The following is a 23,809-nucleotide window of genomic DNA, read 5'->3' on the forward strand; positions in this document are numbered from 1 at the left end:
CAGGAAACAGGCACCAGCTACTCATCAACATTAATTCCTGCCCTGTTTGTTACTTCTGTACCAGTTGTTTCACTCACAATGCTTTAAAGGTCCAATATTATGCCCATTTCAGGTTCATACTTGTATTTTGTGTTTCTACTAGAACATGTTTACATGCTGTAATGTTCAAAAAAACCTTTATTTTCCTCATACTGTCTGCCTGAATTTGCCTGTATTTACCCTCTGTCTGAAACGCTCCGTTTTAGTGCATTTCAACGGAATTGCATTGCCAGGCAACAGCTTGGGTCCATGTTTACTTCCTGTCAGCTGATGACATTCACATAAACTGCAACCAGGAATGAACTGGGACACTTTTAGAATGTTTACGTTTAAAATTGTGTAAATGGTCTAAATATTGTATATTTGTGACATCACTAATGGGCAGAAATCCTGACGGCTTGTTGCAAATGCAGAGTTTCTGAATACGGGCTGTGTGTATTTCCCTGTGGATTGAGTGTTTCAATACTTTCAAAGTATTTACATAGCACTTAAGCCTGCTTTATAATAAAAAAAAACATGAAAATCTAACTTTTTTTATAATATGGGACCTTTAATATTCTCCTGTAGTTTTGTACTATAGCTTTGTGTGTGTGTGATTTGAGTGCATAAATAATCAATTCAATTCAATTCAATTCAATTCAATTAATATTGCCAAAGCGTCAATTCAATAATAAATAATAAATAAAAAAAGAACAAAATAAAAACAAAAACATATATATATATATATATATATATATATATATATATATATATATATATATATACATATATACAATTCATTAAGCAAATTACAATATATATATATTTAAAAAGAACATGCATGTAAATGGAAGAAAACAATAAAGAAGTAATTCATGTTTGTTGTGTCAATAAAATAAACAAACAAATAAAAAACAATTAATAACAATATATTGCAATATCAAAGGATAAATGTAAAAAACAAACAAACAAAAAAAAAAAAACATGAAGTAGAGAGTAAATAAAAGGCAGAGTGTGAGTTACATCTATTATGTGTTGTTGTGGTTGTCTCTTAGGCTGTGACATGCACTGACAATCACTAGTTGTCAAACTGTAGCAAAAAAAAATCCACAAGAAGAAGAGTTGTCCTGAAATTTTCTTTGTCTCTCCTGAACTAACCCTTCCCTGTTTCTATGTAGAACTACGTCACGCTCTGGCCTTAGCCAATGAACGGTAGGCATTTTTTTATATGTGCCATTTATTCCCTGAGTTTAGTCTGTAGGACAAACAAGCACTCTGTCCTCAAGCTGTACACCATCCACAGTGCACAGAAACGTCAACAACCCTCATAGACCTTATGTTTAAGTGCTAGGTCAGGGGTCAGCAACCTGCGGCTCTGGCGCCACATGCAACTCTTTAGCTCCTCTCCAGTGGCTCCCTTTGGATTTATAAAAATGGAAATGAATAACTGTTGTTTGTTTAAGTTTTCATTTTTATTTATCATTGTTGTATGTCTATGGTACGACAGTACGACGGAGTATTAGGGCCACATTGAGGAAAAAAAAATCAATCTGAGATTTCAGGAATAAAGTCATAATATTATGAGAATAAAGCCATAAGTTTGAGAAAGAAAGTTGTAATATTATGAGAATAGAGTCATAAATTTAAGAGAAAAAAGTTGTAGTATTATGAGAATAAAGTCAATATTATAAAGTAGTAATTTTACGAGTTATTTTCTTTTTTTCTCGTAAAGTTATGACTTTATTCTCGTAATATTACGACTTTATTCTCGTAAAGTTATGACTTTATTCTCGTAATACTACGACTTTATTCTTGTAAAGTTATGATTTTATTCTCAAAATATTACAACTTTTTTCTCGTAATATTATGACTTTATTCTGTAAATCTCCGATTTTTTTCCCTCAATGTGGCCTTAATACTCCATAGTACATTTGCTCTTTGGCCCTCACTGCTTTAGACTTATATACTATATACTTATACTATAAACTGTGTTACCTTCATCACAATGATTAAATGTTTTGCGGCTCCAGACAGATTTATTTTATTTTTTTTTACTAAAATGTCTCTTTTGATAGAAAAGGTTGCTGACCCCTGCTCTAGGTTATAGCAGATGATCAGGGCTGAGACACACGACCTCTTTAATCCTAGTAATTGCGGCAGGATTTGTGCCTGAGAGTCTAGCATGAGAGGGAATTTACGCATGTGCGTAATGCAGTGATGTGATTGGCTGGTTTAATGCAGTGATGTGATTGGCTGGTTTAATGCAGTGATGTGATTGGCTGGTTTAATGCAGTGATGTGATTGGCTGTCGCAGTCCTGGCGGGGCATTGTAAACTAAACTGCTGCTAGCGAAAGCAAAACAACATGTTTACTAGGTAACTTTAGCGCTATTTGATGAGATATTAAACACGATCGGATACGCAAATGACAACGAGGACGTTAAAGGGCAAGTAAAGACACGTATCAGTAAAAAAACCGAAGTATTTATGATATATTTAGTCGGGTTTCGTCCAGCTTAGCTATCTAACATAGCTGTTGGATATCAGTGCTGCTTCGAGATGAGCGCTTCACGGGAGATAAAACGTAAGTATTGATTATCTTTATGGTATTTTGTGAGTTTAAAGGCGTGTTGTGTGTGTCCACTTTTGTTTTTGATTGTTTACACTGTTGATGATATGTATATGTTTACTCTGCAGAGCTGCAGAAAGCAAAGAGCAAAGCGCAGAACAGCAGCAACTTGACAGAGGAAGCAAACATCTGCAATCAGCTGGGAGAGCTGCTGTCCAGAAGTGGTGAGTTCAGTTCATAATATTCACAACTTACTCTGATAGGAATATGTGCAGATGGGATTTATTATATAGAATAAAGGGATAAAGATAATAAAGATGTCCAACTTGTAAGGATCATGCATTTTCTCATCCCTCAAATGCATGATCCTTACAAGTTGGACATCATTGTGAAGGTAAATAAACAGGCTTTCCAACCATGTAAAATACAATGTCAATTAGCATTGTAACAACAGAGAAATAATCGACCAAACACAAGTTTACAAAGGCACAGATCAGAGGTTTTCAAACAGAATTGATAGCAGTAATATGTCTAGATCATGCAGAGTTACTAATCATTAACGTTTTATTTGTTTTATTCTCATGTATGTTGTGAAACACTTTGTAACCTTGCTTAGATAAGTGCTATATAATTAAAGTTATTATTATTATTATTATACATATACAGATGGAGGTGATGTAAATAGACACGACTCCTAACTTACAAAGAAGAAGAAGAAAAAGAAAGGCACTTTATTAATCCCCGAGGGGAAATTACATTTTTTCACTCTGTTATATTTTACATATTAAATAGTACACACAGGCCCGAAATATACACACATGCACAAACAGGATCTACATGCATTAATTTAGAGATGTCAGAGCGAGGCGGCTGCCCCTGACAGGCGCCCTGAGCAGTTGGGGGTTTGGTGCCTTGCTCAAGGGCACCTCGGCAGTGCCCAAGAGGCAAACTGGCATCTCTCCAGCGACCAGTTCACACTCAGTACTTGGTCGATGCGGGGACTTGAAGCGGCGACCCTCCGGTTCCCAAGCCAAGTCCTTATGGACTGAGCTACTGCCTGAATGTATTTGTAAATTATTCCCAAATTTATTCACAATACTTTCACATAATGAGGGCCATGCTGGTGAGTTTCAATCAGCAGCTTCAAGCATCATCTCTGCATAAATCTTAAGCTTCACAGTCCTCAACACCGCTGTCTTCTTCTTCTGCTACCTCCTTATTGATTCAATCCCTCTCAGTGTGGAGTTACTTGTTGTTTAATCAAACCAGTTGTCGTTCAAAACACCATACAACAATCTTCTGATTGTCCTAATACCTGCAAGTCTGCAATCATTTCCTGTCTCTCATGGTGTGTGTATATTACATGTACAACCTCTTTCTGTCTCTATGTACTTATCACAAAAACAGTCTAAGGATTTCCAGTTAGATAAAGTGCAGCTTCAAGATTACTGTGTCCTATATTCTAAATCTACTCATCCATCCTTGTTCCTTTGTTTGTGTGTATCTCAGGTGATTATGAGGCTGCCATTAGGGAGCACCAGCAGGAGTTGTCTCTCTCCGAGGTGCTAAACGATGTGATTGGACGAGCTGTGGCCAATCGTAAAATAGGAGAGTGCTACGCAGAGATGGGAAACATTGAGGCTGCTTTGAAAGTGAGTAGATTGATCTGCTTTATTTATTTTATGTCAGTGCTAGAGTGTTAGACATGTAGCGGACAACATGCAGGCTCATATTAAAACCCCTACAGGGATGTTAAGAAAGCATGTAAGGGGTTGTGTGTATTCTTCTTCGCCAGCATCAGCGATGTCATTTGGACCTGGCTCGCTCCGTCAGAGATCATGCTGAGGAGCAACGGGCGCTGGCCACAATCGGTCGAACCTACCTCTTCCGTTATGAATCGGACCAATCGAGGAACAGTTTGGAGCAAGCGGAGGATGCCTTCAGGAAGAGCCTGGCCATTGTGGATGACCGTCTGGAAGGTCTGCACTGTTTCTATGTGTTTGTTTGTATCCTCAGGGATTTAATGGAGCATATTGAATTATCTAGCGCCTATAGTTTTTGTATTACTTGTTTGTTCTTACATTTTTCTTACCTCCAGGGACTGTGCCAGCGCGAGAGATTAGTGAGATGAAGGCACGTCTCTTCCTCAATCTTGGTCTGGTGTGTGATCACCTGGGGGAGGCTAAACGTTGCAGCGAGTTTATCCGACGAAGTGTCTTTATTGCAGAGTAAGTACATCCTACACTAAACTTTATTAAAATGTAAAAACTCAGTGAGGAAGATGGGAAATAGTGAGGGATGTTTCATTTTTTTCTTACCCTTAACTACTAACCGTGTTCAACAGGAACTTACAGTAAGAACGATTATCATAAAGTTTTGTTAATTGTGCTTTCTCCATTCTTTTCCTGTAAAGGAAGAGTCAGCTGCTGGAGGATCTTTACCGTGCAAACTTTAACCTGGGCAACATTTTCTTCCGTAACGGTCTACAGTCCAATGCCGTGCGCTGCCTTGAACAGGCCAAAGAGTGTGCAAGGAAGATCAAAGAGAAGTTCAGTGAGAGCGAGTGCTTTCACTGCATTGGCAAGGTAAAAAAAAAACACATTCTTGAGAAAGCTATAGTAAAATTAACCCATTTTTTTTGTTTTTGTGGCTGTACGTTTTGTAATTTGTGCGTCTCCGTGATATTTATCCACAGGTGCAGCTGTCTCTGGCTGATTTCGTAGCAGCTAGACGATCTCTGAAGAAAGCTGTCTCTCTGGGTTCCCAGCAGCCTCTGGACAGGCAGGCAGTGAAGAAAGCTTTCAAATATGGTGAAAGAGCTAGTTTGTTTTATTCACTCAGTCCTGTTGATTAATACTAAGATAGCTGAGTTGATGGCATGATTTGTTTGAATTTTATAGCGGACCAGGGCTGTAAATTGGAGGAAGAGTTGGGGGAGGATCAGGGCAAAAGACTTAGCTCCCATCAGGCCGTGGGGGTGGCAGAGCAGCTTGGGGACCTTTACTGTAAGTTCGGCTGCTACAACAAAGCTCTGGATGCATATCAAGCTCAGGTAAAGAATATTTGAATGTTTACTTTAGCACCCAATATTCACTACATTTGAACTGCTCTTTATTTGCGTTTATTCAAATAACATAATTAATTATGTTAAAGGGATAGTTTGGGGGTGTTTTGAAGTGGGGTTGAATGAGGTACTTATCCATAGTCAGTGTATTAACTACAGTAGATGAAGGTCGGCACGCCACCAGTTTGGAGAAGCAGACGAGTTACAGCATGGACGCAAAGCAATGTACTGCTGTTGGAAACTCCTGTCTGTTCCTCCAAACTGGGAGCGTGCTGACCGTCATCTACTGTAGCTAACACACTGACTATGTATAAGTAGCTCATACAACTCCACTTCAATACACCCGAACTATCCCTTTTAAGCTTTGTTGTCTATGTGGTGCAGCTTAAGGGTGCTGAGGCGTTGGGAAAACCTGCCAGGGAGCTGGCTGTCATCCATGTCTCCCTGGCTGCGACCTACACAGACCTGAGACAGCACAGCAAGGCAGTGGAGCACTACAGACAGGAGCTGGCTTTACGACAGGGCAACTCCACTGAGGTATACAAGCACTGCATGTTCCTTCACCCAACATTACTCTCCTTTTGTCCATTCCACGACCATAGTGATATTATCTGGGTTTTATGGATACAGGTAAATCATGTGTATATAAAAAAAATCACCAATCACTTTTATGATTGTGGGAGAACACCTGCTTAGTAATTGATTGGTAGTGTTACTCTAGACTGTCAAACTGTCCAACATAATTTACAATATTGAATAATATAATAATAAATCTTGCATGTAATTTAATTCCTTGTACGTGTCTATATCAGGGGTGTAGCACTTGGCTGAACATCGCAGCAGCTCAGGAGGAGAGCGGCTGTGCCTTGGAGGACATGGACAGCAGCTACAGTGCAGCCTCAAACTGCGCTCAGACGTCTGGGCAGACCAGACTACAAGTAAGCAATGAGCAGCTGACAGTTGGGGAAGTTAGTTGGATAAGAAAAGGTTCAACTTTAATTAAAAAGGCTAAAAAAAGGATACATAATCAGCCTTTTTATACAACTGCAAATCCATATAACAATACTGTGGGAAGGGTCTAAAAACAGATACTTTCCCTTCGACAGAAACGCGTGTTGAGGCTCTGGCTGGCGTCCCAGAGACGACATGGCTCATCAGAGGCTGATGACACCGAGGCGAGGCTGCAGGAGCTGTGTGCAGCCGAGGGCTGGAGTCCAGATGGGAGCGATGGTGAGGAGGATGAAGAGGAGGAGATGGACAACAGTGAACCTCTTGATGACAGTGACGTCGTTCTCTCAGAGTCAGGTAGAACTGCCTCCCTGACATCTCTAGACAAAATGGATTATAATATATATGATATTTAAGTTATTTTCTGTTTGTCTAATATATTTTTTATATGGTTTCTAGATGATGATTTAGAGGGTTATGACAAGATGGTATCAGGAAGAAGGAATGCAGGAAGGGTGAGTCATATATCAGCTGTCACTTTGCACAAGCTGTCATCTCGTCTTTATCTTCCCTCTTCAGTGTTTTACTCTCTTTTTGTATCTGTTTTCTTACTTTAGTGGAAGAAGAGAAACGAGAAGGGCGAGACGTCTCTTCACAGAGCGTGTATAGATGGAAACCTGAAGCAGATCCAGTATCTGGTAGAACAAGTGAGTAAAACAAGATTTATTATTTTTGTTTAAAAAATGGAAATGTGGCCAAAAAAAGGCAAAATCAAGACAAAACGCAATGAAAGTCAGACAGATGACAGTGAAATCCTCAGTAAACAGTCAAATCTGTACTATACTGAGCAGAAGTCCAATAACAAAACGTCTTGCCTAAGCTTGTTAAATATTTATTACACAAAAAACACATCATTTCAAGAAGAGATCATCATTTATTTATAAAGATAAAAAGAAAGAATAAAAACCAACAACCTGCATTGTATGATAGTTAATTATGTTCTGCTTGTGTGAATGTCAGGGTCACCCAGTGAACCCCAGAGACTATTGTGGCTGGACTCCTCTTCATGAGGCCTGCAACCACGGTCACTATGGTAACTGATTTCATATTAACTGTGTTTGACCTTGTATAAATTCAGTTTTTATAAAAATGAAGAAAACAAAAACCCTCTTGTATCCTCTTTCTTTCTCTCATGCAGACATTGTAGCGGTGCTTCTGGATCGCGGCGCTAACATTAATGACCCTGGTGGTCCCTTATGTGAGGGAGTGACGCCTCTCCATGATGCCCTCGCTTGTGGAAATTTAAGAGTGGCGAGACTCTTGGTGGAACGAGGGGCTTCGGTCACCCAACGCAACGCAAAGGTGTGTGTGTGGCTTTTCAACCTCTGGTATATCAGTGTTTCCCAAAGCCCCAAGATGACGTCCTCAAATGTCTTGTTTTGTCCACGACTCAAAGATATTCAGTTAACTGTCACAGAGGAGTAAAGAAACCCGAATATATTCACATTTAAGAAGCTGGAATCAGAGAATTTTGACTTTTTCTAGTATTCTTTATCAGTAATTATTTTACTGTATTTCACACACAGTTGCAAACAAACAATCTTTCTGAATAGGCTGCTTTTACAGTAACAGAGGGACTGGTTTCTGTGACAGTGTTGAATACATGTAGCAAAACAAATCAGTTACACCGTGTGCTGAGCTGATGAAACTCAGAGACACAGCTCGATGAATAAAAACTCAGAGACACACTTTTAAAATGCAATATGTCTCATATAAACAATATTTCTATCTATTATATAATAGATAGAAATATTGTTTGTTTTTCATAATGAAACCATTTATTCCATGTAATTCCCTCTTAGTTTAAATGTAATTTGCTCTGTGGTTTGAATTTTCCCTATTACATCTTTCCCGTCATGGAGGCATGGACATGATTCCTGTAACCATAATTTCGTTACAAGTTTCAGAGCAGAAATCCTTAAAATGTTAAATAAATATGTATCATCCTTACACAACATTTCTGTTGGTATTCTACCAAGGAGTACAAATTCTACATAAAACATAAGAGGCTTTCTGATACTTTAATTTTTTATTATTTTTTCCTAACTTGGTTTTCTGAAAAATAGCAGGGTTGTTCTCATTACTGAGGTAGAGGTGAAAACTCACATACATCTTCACTCCTGATGGGGTTCAAATCACTGACTGGTACCAGAAAACATGCTATATCATGATGTAAATCGTAATCCAGATATGAAATTACCTATATTGGGATAGAAGATTTTGGCCATATCGCCGGCTTACCTGTGTGCATTTGTCTCATGCTTCCACCATTCTCTCTCAGGGCAACAACGCCATGGACAGCCTGCGTCACTGGCAGAGGACGTACAGCAGAGAGTTGGACCAGGACACCAAGCAGGAGTGCGTCGCTACCGAGAGACTGCTGAGGAAGGCGCTTGCAGGGGGAGGTGAGACCTTTACATCATCACAACAGTTTAGCCTCGGTTTGCCTTTTTAAATATAATTTCAGACACAGATTTTTCCTCCCCTCCCCCCCCCCACTTATCTCTGTCTAACACAGTGTCTGCTGCTCCGGCCCCAGCCAAGCCTTTCGATGCCCTGCAGGACAGCCAGCTGTTTGATGCCGAGAACTCCGAACCGCTGTCGTCCTCCGGAGGGGGCTGTTCCTCCAGCCAAGACTGGCCCAGGCCCAGCAGGAACTCAGAGGTGAAGGTGGTACCTGCCAGCCCCAAACGGTGGCAGAGCAACGGCTCAACGCAGCGGCACAGAGCCAGAGGAACAGAGGCTGCTCTCTTGTATGGGGTAATGTCTGCCAAATGATTATTCATATGTAGATAAAAACACTTTATACTATAATGTTTTTGTATTTGATCATGACCTGTCGGGAGACTTTATACACCTTTTAAACAGTGGATTGTGCTGCAGGAGGCTGTTAAATCATGCAAACGCTATCACTAGGAAGCTTATCGTCTATTAACGGGCAAGTGATTAGTTAATTATGCTGCTTATCCGGGTCCAGATCTCATTAATAATTAGGAATTATGGTAATATACTGCTGGGATGTACTGAAAATAATGTGATATCATAATAAATCCTTCTAGGGTTTTCTGTCATACTTTGGACGGTGAAATGAAACAGGTGTTAAATTGCATATTATGTGATATTTAAAAAGGTCTGAAAAAGTTTTGAATTTAACTTTCCTGCAGAAACCCTGCCACTGAAACTGAATTATTTAGATCTGTGTGTGTATATGTATTCCTCAGAATAACAGCAGCTCCTCAGACGACAGCGACCCTGACTGCCCGGTCAGTCCTCTGCGTGCCGTCCGCCCTAGACACGGTTTCCCAGCAGCCCCGAGCCAAAAGGAAGTCCCCGCAAACAGGGAGGCCAACCCGATCCCGAACTCAGGTCGAGAGAGCGTCAGGGAGGCCCCCGCGCCGTCTGTCTTTGCACGTGAGGAGTACCACAGTGCCATTCGAGGCTTAGGCAGCGCCAAAACTCTCCTCCAGGGTCTGTCGCAGCCTCAGTTCTCCGGCACGCCAGCTGTTTCATCCAGCAACAACAAATCAGCCCTAGTGCCTGAGGAGGAGTATCTGGCTGACGAGTGGCTGGAGGACGATTTGGGGGAAATCCAGCCGAAGAAGAAGAGGAGGCTTCGAGTGGAACAGACTGGGATGAGAGGCGAGGACACTGCTTCCACTTCAGCAGCAAGAAGTCAAAACAGGCTCTTAAACTCTGACACGGCCTGCAGAGGTAATGATTGTCTCATTTTATTTTACTCCACATTTCTTTGCTTGTTTAACCTTCATTATGCTTCCCTCTTCTCTTTCAGGCTCTGCAGTTCCTTCGTCCTCCAGCAGGAGTCTCTCTCTGAAAAGGAACGGCTCTCTGAAGCCTCACCAGGTCAAAATGACTCAGATGCCGGGGATGCTCAGGTTGGGCAGAAGAGAGGTCAACAGGTCACACAGCCCCACGATTACAGACGATGAAGACATGAGACCTGAGACGCCGCCACCCCCACAAATATACATGCAGGTGAGAAAAGAAACTTCAGTATCCTACAGATGTTACAGATGGAGTCAGATCTAGAAAAATGCCTTAGACAAAGGTAATGTAACTATAAAGTCAAAGAGTCAAAGTTCAGAAATAGATTACACATTCCTTATTCAGTACAGCCTTGACTGCCGCCAAACAATTATTCATGTTTCAGCATCACTAGGGGCCATAAGTGGAACTTCATTCGTCAGGAATCTGTCTTTTTTTCTTGATTAACTTTAGACAATGATGAATGTGCCGGTGAATGAGAGATGATCAAGAAGCTAGTGTCATTTTAAGACACTGCTGCAGCTTGAATACCATTAGCTCTACCTTGTATCTGAACTGATGTTGTGTATTTTACATCATAACTTCGCACGAGACACGCTGCTCAGTTTCAGCATTTGCAGATCTTGATCTTATTTCTGGATTTGGTGGATTTCCACTTTTAAAGAAGCCAACTTGTTTTGCTTATATGTACGTTTTATTTCACTTTATTTCAGCCTGCAGCTCAACGTTTGGCTGCTCCCATGCCTACATCACTTCCTCCACCAATCCGAATGAGGGTCAGAGTTCAGGAAGATGTTTTCCTCATCCCAGTTCTGCAAAGGTTGGTGTACATCATGGACGTATAACAAGACTCGGATACGGGGCCACTGCTCAGTCTTGCTTCCAGTTTTTTCCAGTGGCCACTAGCGCCCTGTGGCCCATAAAGCATTTTCCCCATAGACCACCATTGTAAAAGAGACATCTGCAAACAAGATTGATTACGACCCCTTTCTATTCTGAATTTGTGATCCATGGAGGTTTTATATTTGTCAAACTTTCCCTGAGTTGAGAAAAGCAATCTAAAAATCTGTGACATCATCACAATGTAAAGTCTATGGGGCAAGTGTGAACCCAGTGGGAGAAACCCTACTGTGCATATTCAGTGGACCGCATAACCCGGAAGTAAATCCAGAAGCTAGAAAACATGTTTTGGTGTATGCGCCAGGTGAACAATTCTCATTGGACTTAATAAGCACCATCTTGGGGTCCAGTATCCAGTTTTTTTATGAATGAACGACACCAGTTATGTGATTTTTGGGGATTTAACATTGGCATTAACAGTTTTGACTCTAAGCACCATACGTTTTTAGTCATATCCTTGTGTATATCCACTGTGTTCCAGTGAGGCCGACTCCTGCACCGTGTCGTGGCTGTGTGAGCAGGCCGCTCAGCGTTACTACCAGAAATGTGGCCTCCTGCCTCGCCTCTCACTGCAGAAGGAAGGTGCTCTGCTCTCCCCGCAGGACCTGCTGCTGGCTGTCCTGCACACCAATGAAGAGGTGAAGCCAGTTTGAGGCTTTAGGAAAATTATCTTTTTTAAGATTAGTTTGACTTATTTTCATTCGGACAGAATTATAATGGTGTGTTGCGTTGTTGTTGTTGTTGTTGTTGTTGTAGGTTCTGGCTGAAGTTTGCTCCTGGGATCTTCCTCCTCTCCCTGAGCGCTACAAGAAAGCCTGCAACAGCCTGGCAGTGGGTGAGCAACACAGACACACACACACAAACACAGACATACATGTAACGATAACCCATCCTGGAGCGTCTCTTTGTCTCCCCCCGCAGATGAGAACAAGCGTGTCACCCGGCTGTGTGAGGTGCAGGATGGGAGCTCCTCTGTGTCGGCGTGCGGCCTCGGCCTGGCGCCCTCCTCCCTCAACCCGCTCCTCCGTGCCCTCAAACTGCAGGCCAGCCTCACCGAGCTGCGTATTTCCGGCAACCGTCTCCACGACAACCTTCTCCCAGAGCTGGTTGCCACGGCAATAACAATGCCTCGGCTTCGACTGCTGGACATTTCTGCCAACGGCATTACAGGGGACGGGCTGGAGAAGGCAGTAAATGCTTTAAATGGACGGAGTCATCCTGCGTTTCCGGTAAAGAGCCCAGCTGGACGAGTCTGTTTTTATTTCACCCGCTGTCATCAGCGTTCCTTGTGAAGATAATTTGGTCCAGTAACTGACAGTTTGGATCCAGAAAGTGGTGAAAGTTGAACATTGAAGTTAGTTACATTAATAATATAGTAACTTTTAGTTATATCATAGTGAATTTTCTCATTCTTTTTACTAGTTTCTGTTTTTATACGCAGCAATTCTGCCTCCACATAAAACTGTTCACGGTGAGATCTGTGGATTATAGAAATACATACCGCTGTTGAGTTCAATACCACAAACAAAACATTAATCTGCTTTATTTTATTGCGTTGGTGGCAGGATTCTTAGAAATAGATATTTCGGTCACGCAGACGGTTTTAGATTTATCTTTTCAGAACTAACAGAAGGAGTGGGCAAGAAAATGTTTTTTTCCGTTGTTGCTGTTTGGGAGAACTGACTTAAGTGTCTACTAGACTTAAATTACGTGTGAAGACCAATGTTCTTGCTAAAGAAGAGGTTAGTCACACTTAGTTAGTGTGACAAAATCAACAACACCTCCCTGTGTTGAATTGTCACAAACCACAGCGTCAAAACTAACTGTCACCTCAAACATCATGCACATTTTCCATCACACTGAGAATAACAGGTCATCAGTTTATTATAGATTAGATCTAATTCTTTTTTTCTCTCTCTCTCTCTCTTATGCACATTTCCTCTCTCAGTGCCTGGAGGAGCTTGACCTCAGTATGAACCAGCTGGGTGACGGCGTGTCTGAGACCTTGTCCTGTCTGCTGTCTTGCTGCCCTCTGTTAGCCAAGCTGTCTCTGCAGGCGTGTGGCCTCACCGCTCGCTTCCTGCAGCAGCATCGACTGCTGCTAGCAAACGCTCTCACAGGTGACTCTCTAAAGTCCCTTTCACACATGCAGACTACCACTGAAATGCTCAGGGACTTTCCCTGCATGGGTTCATGTGTGAATGGGAGGCAGGGATCGATATTCGGGGAGATCTGTACTGCCAATTTCCCACCTCAAGACTGAGTAACATTTCAGGGGAAATGGGAAAATCACTAGCTGAAAGGTTATCTATGCTTTGTGTGAAAGATGCTTAACAGGCAGAGTTTTCTTCAGCTCAACTAAAAATGCCACCGGATGTTTAGAGATCATGTTTTTCAGTTTGTTATAAATGGAGACAAAGGATTGTATTGTTAATCTAGAAGCCAATATTTGGTGTCAGGATCCAACATATAATCTATTTCAGCTTTAAAAAGGATGTTTTGGGAGTTTAAAATGAGAATTTAGATAAATAAATGAAATATCCTTTTATTCTTTCAGGAGCGGGCCACCTGAAATCAGTGTGTCTATCCCACAATGCACTGGGCTCCACTGGCTTTGAGCTGGTGTTGAAGACTCTGCCTCTCCACAGTCTCACTCACCTGGACCTGTCTGCCGTCTGCAGGGGTCCGGCTGATTACCCGGCGCTGGAACACCTCACCAAAATCCTGTCACAGGTACACGCACATAAATCATGATTATGTACTCTACACACACACACAAACACATTTCATGTACAAATGTCATTCATGTGTGGATTGATTGAGACGTGTAACTGTACCTTTTAGGACGAATCAAAGCATTTGTTTTTCCTCACAGGACGAGTGTTCACTGACCCACCTGAGTCTGGCAGCGAACGGCTTGACGGACAGCAGTGTTGCCACCTTGGCCAGGTGAGTGTGCTGCATTTGTGAACATGCATAATTTCAATCCGAATTATTATAATCACCAAATTATAATTATGGTGTAATGATGTCTTTGAAGCGTGCTGCCAAAGGTCTGTGAACATGCGTTCAGAATTACCAGTGATGACATTTTAACTTGCCTTATTTTGGGTGATTGGATTAATTTCATGCCCCGTACATTAACACAGAACCAAGAGCTCTTTTTCACTGTGAATGATCTATAATTTGGGATCTCTGTGGTTTGATCTGTCATCCTTTATTTGCCTCTGTCTGCAGTCATCAGCTTCTCTAATCTCTCCTTCCAGGTGCCTGCCTTCATGTCCGACTCTGGTGAGTCTGAACCTGTCGGGAAATCCGTCTGTTACCTCAGCCGGACTTCACAACATCCTGATCACTCTCAGAGAGGCTTGTCGACCTTTGACCCTTCTAAACCTTCAAGGTACGCGTGTGTGTGGGTGTGTGCATGGGTCTTAAGTTACAGGTAACCTGTGATGTTGACCGCACATTCACGGTTTCTCATCAAATTAAAATAATTTATATTTTTACTATCCTTTTATATCAAGATTTGTGACAAACATTGTTTAAAAAAGTTCCAGATTTTGCATATATTTACATTTTGAATATATTTCAAAAGCATGGATTAAGAGGAGGTGACATAAAAACATGTATACATTTTAGATTTTTTCCTGTTTTTGGTGAAGTTAATTTAAATTTGTATATTTTACCTGTGAGGCTGTGTGTAATATTAATAATATTATAATTATGAGGATGATCCCTAATACAACGGTGAGCCAAAATAAGATAAAATAATCTGCTTGCTTCTTCCCCCCCCAGGCTGTGAGGTGTCTGGGCCCTGGGACAGCGCAGGTCTGGATGGTTTGTCCGAGCTGGTCAAGGATCTCCGTCTTTGCTCTCAGGGACTCAACAAGCTGGACCGGCAGGCCTTAAAGCAGAGCTGGGACACCAGTCGGTCACGTGGACACTTCATTGACCGGAACAGTAAATGTCTGCTCTCTGCTGCCGCCTCCTCGTGAAGAGGGGGGACACTGAAACGGGCCTCGGAGACGATGGCAGATGGTTTATCACTGAATTTTGAGCCATGTGAAATCATTGACACACAACTTTTTATAATAAGGGTGCTACTCTTTTAAGGTTTTGTTCAGTTAGCAGTGAAGCTGCACACTTAAATCTTCAAAAGGAACAAACTGTCAGTGACATGGCATCCACGAAACGCTCTGTAAATGGCTTATGTTTCATGTATTTTGTACGCCTTATTTATGTGTATCTGTGAAAGTCTGTTATGTTAGTAGTGTGTCGTGTCATGATACACCCACTGGATGATTGTATGATTTGATATAAAAAAACAATTAAAGTGACTGATGATGATTTTGTCTTTCAGTGGCACATTTTTCATCTCTATGAAGGGATTCTTCCTGGTTCATAGAAAACAACAAAACCTTTTAAACTTGAATCAATATCGTACACAGACTACATAAAAAACCTGCTGTACCTTTGTGCACAAAATAACCAAAGTATGGGACAAAAATGAAATTTTAACCTGATCACCAAAGTCAGTAAGATTCATCCTCTTGGCAACATGAATGTCTGTACATTCATGTTCCCCAGTTCGATGGCAATTTATCAAATAGTTGTTGAGATATTTCAGTCTGGATGGACAATCAACCAACCATTCCTCATGCTTCTAGCGTGGCTACAAATATACACTACCACCAGACCTGTCCTCTAAGTTTATCACTAGGGCTGTCCCAAATACCTTTTTTGCACTTCAAAGCTTTGGTGAAAAATATTCATGTGAGTCATTCTCACATGTATGGGTTTTATCTCGTCATTGTGTTGGTGAGAACAGGGTGATAACATCGCCCCAACAGCATCCTGTCAGAGAAAGGTGTGAGCAGTGGTTGCTTTTTTACTTTTTTTTTTCGCCTTCTGTCCACCCTTAAAAGCTACACATGGAAAAGCTGGATGCCACAATGAGCAGATTAAATCTACCCCTGGTCTTTTTTTTTTATTTGCTAATAAGATAAAATGCAAGCGCTGAATGCATTTTACAATTGTCATTGCTGTCTGTAAAAGTGGAGTTCAAGTATAGAAGTTAAAGTTGTCTGAGAAGCTTCACCACAAATAAACGAATTTCACATGTGTGAATTTCACATGTGTGAATTTCACCTGTGTGATTTGACTCAGCAGGAGCCTTCGTTGTGTCAGCTTTGTAGTCACACTATTAATATTGTTTTGGTCATTTTGAACGACAAATGTAGCTCGCATTGTCTGACTTTTAAAACATTTTGTTTTCACGAACTAAGTGCTTTTCTTTTAGTTTTTTGCAACTTAATTACAAAATTGATTGACACGACATGATTTTTTATGTTTGTAAGAAAGTATTTTTCTCAAACCATAGAGGTGCATGTAATCTTTCAACTTAAGAACTGTATTACCGAGGCGGGGGACTCGAGTCACATGACTTGAGGACTTGAGGACTTGAGACTTGCTTGACTAACATTGATGAAAGACTTGACTTGACTTTGACTTGGTATTCATGACTTGAGACTTGACTTAGACTTGAGACAGATGACTTGAAAGAACTTGCCTTTTTTTTAATTAAATATTTTCATTTTTCTAGATATTGAGAAGTTACGTTTTGTTTTTGAAACATTGGGTGATTTCTAGTGCAATGCGTGCAAACTTGGCAACCTACTAGGACGCAGCAGAGGCCTACACAGGAGAATTAATAATCAGAGGAAGTTTGTAAATGTTTCATTTCAATATGTGATATTCCCATAACATTAGCTATTATTATTATTATTATTATTATTATTATTATTATTATTATTATTATTATTAAAGCACTCTCCGGATCGAAATAAAAGGAAGAGAGAAGGAATGAAGAATATAGATTTTTTTAAACAATATTTATCTATCCTTAACTCAATATTTTCAAGGGACACTTCACTTGCAACTTTTTTTTTTAATTTGCCATGGTGAACATTTTAATTAGACTCATCATGAGACCTCTGAAGTATGCCTATAACCATCTTTTCATGACCACTGTCTTTTAACTGATTTTAAATGTGGAAACTGGGGCTGACTTGACTTGACTTGTGACTTGCTTGACTTAACAGCAGGGACTCGACTTGACTTGCTTGATTCTCACCACAGTGACTTGGGACTTACTCCCGCCTCTGCTGTATTGTGATGATGCACGTCAATACTGGTGTTAATATTGACATTTCTTACCAAATTTATATGAAAAAAAGATTGTTAACGCCCTCTAATCAGCAACTCCTGCCTCACACATCCACATCCCCCGTCTCAGCCCCATGCCAACCTTTTTTTGCATTTTTCAAAATGATACTGTGGGTGGAGTTACACTTTAATCACCAAAATTGAAGTTATACGATTTTTCACAGAGGTTAACGGTGCAGATGCAATTTCTAAATTGACACTGTGTCTCGTCTGACAAAGAATATTCATAAAATCTGAAATGCAAACATTTATTGATATCTGTGCACAGATACAGAAATATGAAGTGACATTACAGGCATTGCAAAGAAAGAAAAAAAAAGGTACAAGAGAAAGCACAGCACAAAGTAGTGGTTAAAAGAGATTCTTGATTATATACCTTTTTATGTCAATCACGTGTGGTTTACTGAATATTTTCCTTGCAAATTAAGTGCATCTTAATTATTGCCCATAATTACAACTTCAGAGAAATTCTTTAATTTCAACAAATGGCTCCTCCTCGCTTGGATAAAACACCAGGTCCAAGTCCGACATGTCCTTTGGCCTAAAGAGAGCACATCAGAAAAACAGAGACGGATCAAAATAATTAAAATGTAATGGAGAATCAGTGGTGGAAGATGTATTAAAATCATTTACTTAAGTAAACTTAGCAACACCATACTGTGAAAATACTCATTACAAGTAAAGTAAAGACCCCTGTCAATGTTATAATAATATATTGGATTATTATTATATGTAAGTGGCTTAACATTGTATTGGTCGAGGTGGAGATAATCGTAACTACTTCAAACAATGTTGGGTAGTTTAATCTATAACAATGCATCATGTGTAATAAACTGATCAAACAAATATAGTGAGGTAAAAAAGTACAATATTTTCCTCTGAAATGTGGTGGAGTAGAAGTATAAAGTAGCATAACTTGGAAATACTTGAGTGGAATGCAAAGGATAAAAAATACTTTGTTGAACTAAGTTGAACTATAAAATGACAGGCTGTAACTCACTTGCAGGCTCCAGTATTGACACAGATCGTCTTCACATCGTCAGTGGTGGTGAGCTCCTCGATTAATTCTGGGAGGTTTGCCTTCACAAACTTGCGGCACAGAGATTTTAAGAGGCCAATTTTGTCGCAGACGGACATCAACTTTGATTTCAGTTTCTGTAAGAGTACACAATTATCATTATTTGCTCATAATAACACAAAACACCAACTAGATCATCCTGCTCACTGTGTGATGACTTTTAATTTGTTACCTCAACAGTTGCGTTCTTTCCGACGGCTTTCTTCACTTTCTTTAAAGCCCACTTGCACGCCCAGCACACACCTGGAAGCTAGTAAAAGGAGCAAAAGGATGAGTCCTAAAAATAATACTTTATGTGTGGAAACAGGTTGAATAAGCAGTAAATAAACAACTAACAAATGCAGGGCTGCAGTCAAGTCCAACTTAAGCAAGTCAAGTCCAAGACCAGGTTCGAGACAAGACCAAGTCCTAGGGGAGTCGAGACCAAGTCAAGACTGAGTCCTGAGCAAATTGAGTCCTGTTCAAGACGATAATAGGCAATAACGTCTTCCCAATGCTAATAGGCTACATATAGTGATAGAACTAGAGTTTGCTTTTTTTTTGCCGTTCTGTACAACTGATCCCAAATCAGAAGCCAGGAACAACTTGACCAGTTCTCAAGAGCCGAGACAAGACAAGTCCGAGTGCAACAAGGTACGAGTCCAAGACAAGTGCAAGACTTCAAAAAAGTGGACTCGAGACCGAGAACGTCTCTAAATTGCTTATAAATGCTAAATAGAGGGTTAAAGTAAGGTGTTGCCCTTATCTTAATAGAAATATATAACCCCTCACCAATAGCTAATATTAGAGAAAAAAAAAAAAAATACACATTTGTGTTCTTTCCAACCCATTAACCATTTAACCACCCCTCAGATTTATCTTGTGATCTTCTACCACTATACGTTTAAATAAAGTAATAAATTGAGCTGTAACAGTAGAATACAACTTTCCCAACGATGCATTAGTATTAACAATCTAATAATGAAATCTATAATAATATGTGAGTCACGGGCCATTTTCTGCTGCTTCTTTATTTTTGCATGTTGCACTGGTTCTTTTACTTAAGCGGAAGATCTGAGCACTTCCGCCACCACTGATCATAAACCTGAGTTTATTCAGGTTGGGTTTAGACTGGGATAAGAAATAAAGTCAGGGTTAAAGGCCCAAAGTCAAGTTAACAATTTGTCATCTGATATTTGAAGATGAATGCTGGACTCTCGGAGTGTTTAAAACAGTGACGTTACCTTGCCGGCATTCACAGAGATGTCCACTTCCACCTGCTCCTGATCATCAATGCTGATCTCGAAGCTTCTCCCGTAGACTGTCCAGACTGTGAAGAGACCAAAACAAAACTGTTGAAGAACAGTTAATATGATAAAGACAATGTTATACATCAAAAAACACATCAACACACCTGAACATGTCACCAGGATGCACACAAGGAGGACTGAAGATGTGTCCATTGCTGGCAGTGAGCAGTGCTTTGTGGTGTGTGTCTGATATTACACCTTTTATACACAGAGTTTAGGGGCTGCACGACAATACTTCTGCAAGCCTACACGGATGGAAATTCAAACCACAAGTAGCGACTGAAACTTTCAGGTGGTTTTGTCGAGACCACCCCGTAGATGAACACCCACTCATCTAGACTTTAATCTTTTTTCCAGTCAATGCACCCACTCTTTGAAGTGAAGGGAAATGGTGTGCTGGAGCCACCGTGTCGCCACAAAGACAACATAAAAAACTAATACAATCTAATCATCTGGGTCATCTGTGTGTAGATCAAAGTCTTTGTTTTCGAATTGAACCAAAAGTCATTGTTGTTCATGTTCATGTTCATGTTCATGTGTGTTGTCCTCAAATAGAGCTTTAAGTATTTGATGTTTCATTCTTTATCTATTCACGTTGTGACCTGCCAAGGGACTGCACGCACAATATTCACACACTAGTCAAAAGACTAGTATGATCATGTAGGAACAGGAGTTTACATCCAAAGATTTCAAATTCAGGAAGGGAACAGAATTACAGATGAATTATCAGTCTATACGGCTGAGATGATGGCAGCGAATATCGGTCTTCAGAAGTGAGACCAGATATGGTGGTGCTGTGTATCGACTCTGCTGCAGACAGGATAGCGAAAAGAGCAATAAATATGAGGCGTATAATGGACATTACATTAGGTAAAGGGGAGGGTAAAGCAACAATCAAAAGGAAAATATCTGAGCTCTATCAGAAAAAATGGGATGAGGACAGTAAAGGTAGAACATACTATAAAGTACAAAAAACAGTGTTAAAGGAAGATTTACAAGAGTGATGTTCTATCCACATTAAGATTTGATCACTCAGGTTTAAATAAGACATTTGTGTGTGTGTGTGTGTGTGTGTGTGTGTGTGTGTGTGTGTGTGTGTGTGTGTGTGTGTGTGTGTGTGTGTGTGTGTGCGTGTGCGTGCGTGCGTGCGTGCGTGCATGCATGTGTGAGAGTGTGAGTCTTGAGTGATGAGGTGCTGCTTGGTGATTGGTCCAGTCAAGGAGATTGCTGCATGCTGATTGGTCCACTGGATGACATCAGCCTTTTTAAACACAATCTGCCAGCATATTTGTGAACTGGGATAAGTATGAATTGTGACTTAATGTGTTTCTTTTGAGAGTGGTTAATTGGAAGTGTAAATTGTTTGTTAACACAACATTTGATCATTTGTTAGGGTTGAATTTTGGGACTATGTTTTGACTAATTTGTGAATATTTCAGTTTTTTGTCACTGTAAATATAGAGCACTTTAAAGCAGTTTTGGTAGGAGTGAGAAGCTCTTTTCTTTTGTTTGCCAAGTGGCTGTATTTCTCTTGTTTTGATGGTATGAGCTTAGGTTAGAGACTTGTATTTTATTTAATACAATAATGGTTTAGGGAAGGTTAGATTTAAATAAGTGATATTTTGTTTGTTGTTTTGGGCATGGCTCAACTCTGCAATTGAAAATAAACTGCTGCTTGTGTGTTTTCAAACCCTGTGGAGATGGCCTTTCTTGAGAGTGGGAAGAGTGGGAGTTACACGTCGTGTTATATCTAGGTTCCACTAGACCGGGGGCATAGCAATAGTTTGTAGAAAAAGTTAATGAAAAAAAGTCATAGTATAGCATGTCGAAAAATTTCATGAAAAAAAGTCATAGTATAGTATGTCGAAAAATTTCATGAAAAAAAGTCATACTTTAGTATGTCAAAAAATGTCATAAAAAAAATCACAGTATAATATGTTAAAAAATGTCCTGAAAAAATCATAGTATAGTATGTTGAAAAATTTCATGAAAAAAAGTCATAGTAGAGTATTTGGAAAAAAGGGAAAAAAAAGTTATAGTATAGTTTGTTGAAAAAGGTCATAGTGCAGTAGGTCGAAAAAAGTGTGACTTGTGAATGAGTACCTCTGTTTTTATCTACTGTATAGTTTTATAAGAACAATTTAAAATGTACAGTAAAACGAGTTTGCACACACTACAACTTTGAATTGCCCACAACTTCAACTCATGTAGTGAAAATGTAAAAGTGTCAAAATGTGTGAGAAAAGTGTAGTTTCCAATGTCACTAATTCAGAGGCTGTTGCTCTGGACCATTAACTGTATCAGCTTCAGTAACTGCATGTTATTGTGACTCTAGTAAACCGACAGGTGGTGCTAGAGCCAAGTATTTGAGACCGGCCGGCATCCTGCAGTGAAGGCCTGGTGTGTATGTCATTACACAGACACAGAACAGGAAAATGGGCAGTCACTGAAATAGCAAAGTGACTGTAATTGTCTCAACTTCTATAGTTAGGCTGCGCCTCCAGAAACAATTTCAACATGTGAGCAGTTGCTTAATGGAGCTGCTGAAGCCTCTGAAGTCTGAACCAGACTCTCTGATGGAGACTGCAGGGTGCAGATTGTCTGGTCAGATGGTCCGGCAGATCAAATGGGGGTAAATCAGCGAGGCTTACTGAACTGTGAGATGGAGAGACGATAAAGTGTCCTGGAAACAGTTTTTTAGGCCCTGCATATAACAGAGAACATGTGGGCAAAAATCTAAATACAAAGTGGAAAAATATAAAGTTAAAAACTGTTGTGTTTACGCATAAAACACCCAAATTATTGACACTGCAAAGAGTTTGGGACTGATGTGAAAACTGAGACAAAGGAATTGTTTCTAAAATAATTTCTGTGCTTTACAGTGTTACAATGTTTTACTTGCCTTTCCCTCGACTTTGGTCTTTCTTGCTGTGAAAATGGATTTGGTTCTTTACGCACTCTGAATAATTGAGTCACAATCCAGTTGTTTTCACTGGCAACTAAATCACATCATAATACGCATAACTGCATGATGCATAATTTTTTTGGGGGCCCACTTGAGCGAATGATGAGCTTATTATCGACAGTAATAATTAATGCTCGTGAAAAGAAAGAGAGCCAAGACAGAAACTTAGGAATCATTGTGACAGACAGAAGAATCAGTTACATTTAGGAGGAGATATGTGAAATATTAAGCATATGTTTATCTAGAATTAATTGTAATAACTCTATGTTGCAGAAAGAAGAAAAAGACGTGTGAGACACCATAAAAAATCATCATAATACACTTTTGGTTGTTGTGATAAAGAAGTACTTTTAATCTTGTATGTACAGTATGTACAATGTGGAGTTCTTGGACATTCAATAAAGCCAAGTATCAGTGCAGAACAACCTTTAAGAGATATACTATATCTACTATGATGCAACACCTCTGCATAAACGCACTTAGCTGGAATCTGAACGAGAAGTGCTGTTCAGAACCGTCTGTGCTGAGAAAGAGGAAAACCACACGAGAGTGATCGCATTTAAAGTCAACACGCAAACTAGAAATGTATCATTTTCTTACATGTTTCATTGTCATTACAAGCACCATCACGTGTTCACAGAGCCTTCCCAGCAGATCACATGATCATTAAATCATTAAAGGGATAGTTTGGGTGTATTGAAGTGGGGTTGTATGAGGTACTTATCCATAGTCAGTGTGTTACCTACAGTAGATGACGGTCGGCACGCTCCCAGTTTGGAGAAACAGACAGGAGTTACCGCTCAGGAGCAAAGCAATGTACTGCTGTGGACGGGGACGTCAGCAAAACTTATTTTAATCACCTTAACGAAGAACTCCCATGTTCTGCGAGGTAAAATTACTGTTTTTTTCCA

General features: G+C 40.1%; 2 protein-coding genes across 2 annotated transcripts; one reads left to right on the forward strand and one right to left on the reverse strand.

Moving 5' to 3' along the window:
• Nucleotides 1–2,316: 2,316 nt before the first annotated feature.
• Nucleotides 2,317–15,688, forward strand: tonsl (tonsoku-like, DNA repair protein). Its single transcript, XM_074660587.1, has 28 exons — nt 2,317–2,601; nt 2,715–2,810; nt 4,096–4,238; nt 4,382–4,565; nt 4,685–4,814; nt 5,000–5,171; nt 5,282–5,396; nt 5,487–5,638; nt 6,035–6,187; nt 6,463–6,588; nt 6,757–6,955; nt 7,058–7,113; nt 7,216–7,305; nt 7,619–7,691; nt 7,797–7,960; nt 8,940–9,063; nt 9,177–9,418; nt 9,880–10,369; nt 10,449–10,651; nt 11,155–11,261; nt 11,823–11,979; nt 12,098–12,176; nt 12,263–12,570; nt 13,290–13,461; nt 13,899–14,074; nt 14,217–14,290; nt 14,608–14,741; nt 15,137–15,688. Exons 1-28 carry the CDS (start codon nt 2,577–2,579, stop codon nt 15,334–15,336), a joined length of 4,344 nt encoding a protein of 1,447 aa, XP_074516688.1. The 5' UTR covers nt 2,317–2,576; the 3' UTR covers nt 15,337–15,688.
• A 2,112-nt stretch (nt 15,689–17,800) lies between these two features.
• On the reverse strand, nt 17,801–20,181 carry gnly (granulysin). Its single transcript, XM_074661206.1, has 5 exons — nt 20,038–20,181; nt 19,868–19,953; nt 18,817–18,894; nt 18,567–18,721; nt 17,801–18,107 (listed from the first exon to the last, which is right to left on the reverse strand). Exons 1-5 carry the CDS (start codon nt 20,084–20,086, stop codon nt 18,026–18,028), a joined length of 450 nt encoding a protein of 149 aa, XP_074517307.1. The 5' UTR covers nt 20,087–20,181; the 3' UTR covers nt 17,801–18,025.
• Between the last annotated feature and the right edge of the window lie 3,628 nt (nt 20,182–23,809).

Source organism: Sebastes fasciatus, chromosome 15 (genome assembly GCF_043250625.1).
Source record: "Sebastes fasciatus isolate fSebFas1 chromosome 15, fSebFas1.pri, whole genome shotgun sequence".
Lineage (NCBI taxonomy): Eukaryota > Metazoa > Chordata > Actinopteri > Perciformes > Sebastidae > Sebastes > Sebastes fasciatus.

Excerpts from the sequence above, each read along its gene's own strand:
- gnly (XM_074661206.1), bottom strand. The coding sequence starts at position 20,086 with ATGGACACATCTTCAGTCCTCCTTGTGTGCATCCTGGTGACATGTTCA. Across the intron at positions 19,954-20,037 it reads CATCCTGGTGACATGTTCAG|TCTGGACAGTCTACGGGAGA; the intron begins GTGTGTTGATGT and ends GTCTCTTCACAG. Across the intron at positions 18,108-18,566 it reads GTCAATACTGGAGCCTGCAA|GCCAAAGGACATGTCGGACT; the intron begins GTGAGTTACAGC and ends TGCTCTCTTTAG.
- tonsl (XM_074660587.1), top strand. The coding sequence starts at position 2,577 with ATGAGCGCTTCACGGGAGATAAAAC. Across the intron at positions 7,114-7,215 it reads GAAGAAGGAATGCAGGAAGG|TGGAAGAAGAGAAACGAGAA; the intron begins GTGAGTCATATA and ends TTCTTACTTTAG. Across the intron at positions 11,980-12,097 it reads TCCTGCACACCAATGAAGAG|GTTCTGGCTGAAGTTTGCTC; the intron begins GTGAAGCCAGTT and ends TTGTTGTTGTAG.